The 5,927-nt window shown below is 46.9% G+C and overlaps 2 protein-coding genes across 2 annotated transcripts in view; one reads left to right on the top strand and one right to left on the bottom strand.

The window, feature by feature from the left end:
- The first annotated feature begins 42 nt into the window (after positions 1-42).
- Positions 43-1,540, top strand: LOC127750958 (uncharacterized). The gene is made up of 2 exons (XM_052273711.1): positions 43-254; positions 355-1,540. The coding sequence occupies exon 2, from the start codon at positions 358-360 to the stop codon at positions 1,069-1,071; it is 714 nt and encodes a 237-aa protein (XP_052129671.1). The 5' UTR covers positions 43-254; positions 355-357; the 3' UTR covers positions 1,072-1,540.
- A 2,968-nt stretch (positions 1,541-4,508) lies between these two features.
- LOC127750957 (tribbles homolog 2-like) overlaps positions 4,509-5,927 on the bottom strand; it is a gene marked incomplete in the record, with an annotated part of 54,057 nt that continues 52,638 nt past the window's right edge. The window contains 1 exon segment of the mRNA XM_052273710.1: positions 4,509-5,927.

Below are 5,927 nucleotides of genomic sequence, written 5' to 3' on the forward strand. Positions count from 1 at the left end.
AAGGAGGAGGGGGGGGGGGGCTACTCGAAGGGAGGTCCCATATGTGTCCGGGGACATCCCCATCCCCACTCCCCAGTCGCAGTCAGCAGACGCCTGGCCTGGCAGCCCTGGTCCGCTCCGCAGTTACCAGCCCAGGCACTTCAGGTCCTAAGTGCACAGCGCACACATCGCATCTCGCAACACCACCTCTGGCAGAGTCGCAGTCCACTTTCCCTCCTGCCGATCGGGTTCGGTCGTCAGCTCAAAACAAAGAGGTAAGTCGACAGTGGCGGCGTCGCGTCGGGAGCGTCCTTGAGCGATCGCGGTGTGCAAAGAAGCTGAAGCTCACCACTGTCATGCTCTGTGTTCCCGCAGGACATGGAGCACCTGCCGGACGACGTGCTCGTGACGCTGATGGAGTACCTGGACGTGGAGGGCCTCCTCGCCTGCCGCCTCGTGTGCAAGAGGGTCGGCGGCCTGGCGCTGCACCGGGACGTGTGGCGGCATCGACAACTGCCAGGCTACCGATGCGTGTGCCCCGTGCTGCGACTCGCGCCGCGCGTCGCTTCCCTGAGTGTAGAACTCCCGCATCGTCGCCGATGTGGCCTCGCGTACATTGCGACCAGGTGCGCTGTAACAAGGTTGTCCCTGTCTCTACGCAAAGACTACGACGCGATGCGCGCAGCAGCGGTGATCTGCAGGCAGGAGGCGCTCGGCCGTCTGAGGAGCGTTCAAGTCCATTTTGGCCGTAACCTTGACGACGTCTCCTACGTTTTGGGAACTCTGGCTACAACGGCTGACTTGGAGGAGCTTCAAGTCACGGGACTAACATATCACGTAACGGCCACGGCCGCTGCCGTTGCTGTTCTGGGCAGCCCCGTGTCGACGCCTTCACTTAGATTTTTCCGGTGCGAGCTCGTCCCGCAGACCGAGCACTTTGTGAACTTCATCCTGGCCGGACACGCGGCCACGCTCCAGAAGGTTGACGTCGGCCATCGGAGCTACGACCTCCGGCTGGACTTCACTGGCCACTTACTGGCAGTGTCGTTGCGAAGTCGTGATGAATTTTCCATGTTATGGAGTTATCAATAATTATGGATGTTATTAAGAGCCCGTGGGAAAACAAAGGGAATTTTTGAGTCCAAAATGTATCCATTTTGCTAGGGCTTTTTAGAAAAAGTGCCCCAAAAGGGAAAATTTGTAGGCTAAAGGGAAATTTTGTTGCCGCCCGTGAAGGAAAAACGTCCGCTGCCACTTCGCAACACTGCTTACTGGGTGGCTTGCCGAATCTCCGCCAGCAGAAGTGCAGCAGTATGACCGGGCTGGAGGCCGTCGCCGCTTGCGAATCGCTCCAGGACCTGGACCTCAAGAATATGAAAAAAATACAGTAAGCTGTGCTTAAGAGGTGTTTACTAGCAATGAAGCCCTACTCAATAGAAGAGCCTTTTAACAATTGTTTCGCCATATTCAAATAGTACATTCTATCATGTATATTGACTTGTAAAGCTCTGTCAAAGCTACATTACAAATAAAAATAAATAAATAAATGAGCTGCAACACACATTGATTGTTTCAATAGCGCTAAAGCCCTCAGCAGTTGACTATCAAAGCCTAGACCCTAACCTGACTTAATACATTTTGCTGTTCCACAAAGAATAATACAGAGTAAATTAATATGATATAAAATACGCAGTTAGCAAAATCAGCAAAACTGCATTGTACGTCCAATCTAAAACGTGCAAGTTGTTCGACACCGTTTCAACAAAGCTTACCTACAGTGAGCCAAGTTTCAAGACAGGCATCATCTATTACATCATCAGCAATATATTACAACTAATAATAAGTGTATGGAGCCACTAGAGCGGCACAACTAACCTCCTGCTACAATTACTCAATAGAAGAGCCTTTTAACAATGGTTTCACCAAATTCAAATAGTACATTCTATCATGTATATTGACTTGTAAAGCTCTATCAAAGCTACATTACAAATAAAAATAAATAAATGAGCTGCAACACACATTGATTGTTTAGGGGATTACACAAATAGCGGCGAAAGCGTGCCGGGTAAGGGCCATCCCAGCCACAGCGGGAGTGGTAACCCGAGGGGAATTGATAAGTCCTTAGAATCTGGCTCCTCGAAAGAGGGCTATCTGCTGAGGGCTATCTCTTTAAGCGAGGCTGGTCGGTCGGTCGGTTGGTCGATCGAGCGCCAGGGATACGCGAAACTCGGCGTAACAAAGCCAAATCATCTTCAAAATCGACTAACCCATATATTTTTGGAAAGGGGAAAGAACAATGATCATTATTCTGTAAAGATATTGGTACTTTGAAGCCAAATGGTGACGCAAAGAAGTATAGAATGACGATTCCGGTTCAAAGTGTACACCGGCCGTTTTGGAGCCGTCATTTCTCGTGTTTAGAGACGTCCTAGACCTATACATAAAGCGAGCCGATTGTTCGCTTGACTTTCAGCTTTTTAGTCGTCTTTTTGAAATTTCTCTACGACGCCTGGTTCTCGAGAACGAAGCGTTTTACTGAAAGCGTGCCAACACGCCCGGGCGCAGGAGCCGGCACTCCCGCGGCGCTACCTACCTGCCCCCCATTCCCGGTCAAGCGGACTGGTGGGAACCTAGTCGATGGCTGTAAACTCCGGTGTGAGCGAGATAGTCAGGAAACCCGGCCCTCAGCTGGGTGCCTGAAAACACCGGATCCCATACCGAACTCCGAAGTTAAGCAGGCGGGTCCCCGTGTCAAAGCGGGGTGGGTAGGGCCCACATTTTTTTTCATTTTTGATAATTTTGTAGGAAAAATGAATCCGGCTCTAAGAGGTATTTTAACTGCCGGTTGCACGGAGGTGATTCACGTCTAAAGCTTAGTGCCACACTGCCCGCAAGGCGCTCCGGCCACCTGGGGTAGGCGAACACGCCAGTCGTCGTGGTTATGCTGTACCGCACGCAGGCGTGCGTGTTGCCTACCTGCAACGCCCGTTAGGCGCTACGGCCCCCTGGGGTAGTAAAACCAAACGTGCGGGAAAGTATAGTGGGAGTTCCCTGGTGCCTGGCACCGCGCTGTGGTGGCAGGTGCACTAATAAGACCTAGAATCTGGCTTTAAAGGAGCTCCATGCCCTGTGGTGGGTCAGTACAGTTTAATCAACGTACGTGTCGTGTCAACCGTCTCACAAACCGGGAGTATGTTCTGACCAACTGTGGTTCGGCTGATCCCGTTCCGAACTCAGAAGTCGTCCTGCGGTGGGATGAGAAAATTACTCCCCCATTTTTATTTTTTATTTTTGTCCGGGTGTGAGAAGAAAGGCGTGAGCATTTACGATGCCGAGCGGACTTATTTTCTTCAGTCGGTTCTGATCAAAGCTGCCAGTGGCCGTGTCGCCGTGTCGGTTGTGTCGCCACAAAGAAGGACGTGGCCCCCGAACCGTTCGTATTGCGTGGGGGACACCAGGGCAAATTGTGGCTGAGGGCGCCTGGGAGGTAGGCCAGCTCGCCGTGGCCGTAGGCCCCCGACTCGTTCGTACTGCGAGGAGGGTGACCCTTGCGGCGAGTCGTGTCTGAGGGCGCCTGGAGGGTAGGCAATCAGTACACAAGCTGTCCCTTAGGTTTGGGGGGCCCCGGGCCCCATTGTGTTGGTTCAGCTGCATCCGGGGATTATGTGCAGAGCAGGCCCTTGCCTTCTGCTTACACCTTGAAGGCTTCGGATTTCATATTACCCGAAAAAGAATGTTCTACAGTCGGGTCGGATTAAGCTGACTCTGACCGCTGGCATTGTGGCCACAAATAGGGACGTTTTATAGAAGCTCCATGACCTGTGGTGGGTTAGTACAGTTTAACCAACGGTGTCGGTTGTAGCTGCAACTGTGTCGCTACAAACAGGGACGTGGCCCCCGACCCGTGCGTACTGCGTGGGGAACGCCGGGGCAAGTTGTGGCTGAGGGCGCCTGCGGAGGGGGCATAGGCAAACCCGCAGAGCTCGCGTGTCCACCGGGACGGCCTATGCGGCAGGCGCTCCCTACCATGTTTCAACAATTCCAAATTGGACGGTAGTTGGTCGGGACCTCGTTCCTCTGAGAAGGGTCGGCTTTGGATGGAACCGCCGGCCGTATAGTTTCTCACAGTCTATTCCCATTCATCCCCGTCAATACGCGGACCCGACAATGTTTCGCAGAAATAAGTACTAAGGGTGTGATTCAGCCTGATTGGGCCATGACCTGAAATACTTGAACGGCCGCTGGAAACGGTTTGGGTTGGTCCATGAGCACCCTGTCCTCTGTCGAATCTTTAGCAGAGTTAATAATTACACACGTGTTTCTAAAGCCCCACAAAATGTTAATTGCTCTATTTAATGAGGAACAAAAGTCTCTTCATATACCAAATACTTATTATTGAACAAATATTCACAAGAAATGCTGTTTGCTTTTACATTAATCAGTGGTGCACACTGTTTGCTGTGGTAAGTTATTGCGCCATAAGCAAAGCAGATTCTGAGAAATTTCTAACAAGAAAATAACACGTCTCATTGCTTGGAAATCAATTTAATATGTTCTGCAGCTTGAATTTTTTCTGCACAAATAGGATATTAACATACACCTTTCAGTCTTGAGTTCTTAGTTATTACCTAATAAATATTTACAACAACTTCATACATAATAAGAACAACATCCTTGCCCTCTACTTTTTCTCCTTTCCATGCTCCCTTGGATCTCTTTTTCATTGATATACTGCATCTGGAGATTGTGGGACTGTAAGGATGAGCAATAGATGGTGTTGATTTAGAAAACATGAATTACCAGAGAACAATTATAATCAATATCAATTTCCGAAACATTCTGAACTCAAGAAAAGACGGCTTGAGATGATGATTGTAACAATTAAAAGAATCTGAAATTTCTGTTAATTAACCCTCACAAATGTTGACTATAAATAGTTTTATAAATTAAAGCAAAACATTTAAATTGCCCAATGAAATTATTTGTTTGAAACCCTTACAATAACTTGTTTTCATTGATAACAGAAAACTTTGAACTCTTAACAAAACGTATTTCAAATATCAGCTTCAGGTTATCATAGAATGTAAGAGCTTAAATTACAAAAATTTGTAGAATATGACTTTATAATCCACCACAACATAGACAACATGTCATAAAGGAACAACACAATTTTAAAACAAATTGAGATCTCGTTCTGTCCACTTGAACACAATAAATAAGTTATACACAGGCAGGTATGTCTAATTCTTAACTGTTTATGCTTTAAATTGCTTGAAAACTAACTGTCACTTTTGGTCTAAAGATTGTGCATCTGTAGAACTGTATGGCAATGCTAACTAAAGGAACAGGATGTAAATGCAACACAAAAGACGGTCAGGTTTTCTGTTACTAGGCGGTGATGGAACTGTCCTTTATATTTTTTCTAATACAGGAAGCAAAGCCTCTGAATTAGTAAGGAGCGATAAGACCAGATTTAAAATCATGCTGATATAAAATTTTGGCTTTTTAGCACTGTCTTTTTCCATTATTATGGACATCTTGGGATCAGCTCACTAATCAAAACATGGCAGGAATAAGGTCTGGATATGTTGACAGAATATACATCAGTTTGATCACAAAATCCATACCATATTTACCAATAGGAATGTCGAGACACATTGAAAATGTCTGCATAGATGTTTCATTCCGGACAGTACAGAAACGTGACTGTATGCATACTGAGAAATTCTTACTCATGTCGGAGAAAATGTATTATTTTAAGCTAGATAATTAGCTTTATATTTACCAATTTTAGTTTCAACATAGCACATATGGTGTACTCGTTTCAGAATTTGATATCACAATGTACTAACAATTGGGACTAAAATCTCAATTTCATAATTTAACATGTTTCCTATCACAGAATAATTTAATTGGCATAACAAGAAATAGGCCAAGATTGAGTCAAC

This window comes from Frankliniella occidentalis, unplaced genomic scaffold, assembly GCF_000697945.3.
Source record: "Frankliniella occidentalis isolate FOCC.00 unplaced genomic scaffold, Focc_3.1 Scaffold295, whole genome shotgun sequence".
NCBI classification, from domain to species: Eukaryota; Metazoa; Arthropoda; class Insecta; order Thysanoptera; family Thripidae; genus Frankliniella; species Frankliniella occidentalis.

Coding starts and splice junctions, on each gene's coding strand:
- LOC127750958 (XM_052273711.1), top strand. CDS start 358: ATGGAGCACCTGCCGGACGACGTGCTCGTGACGCTGATGGAGTACCTG.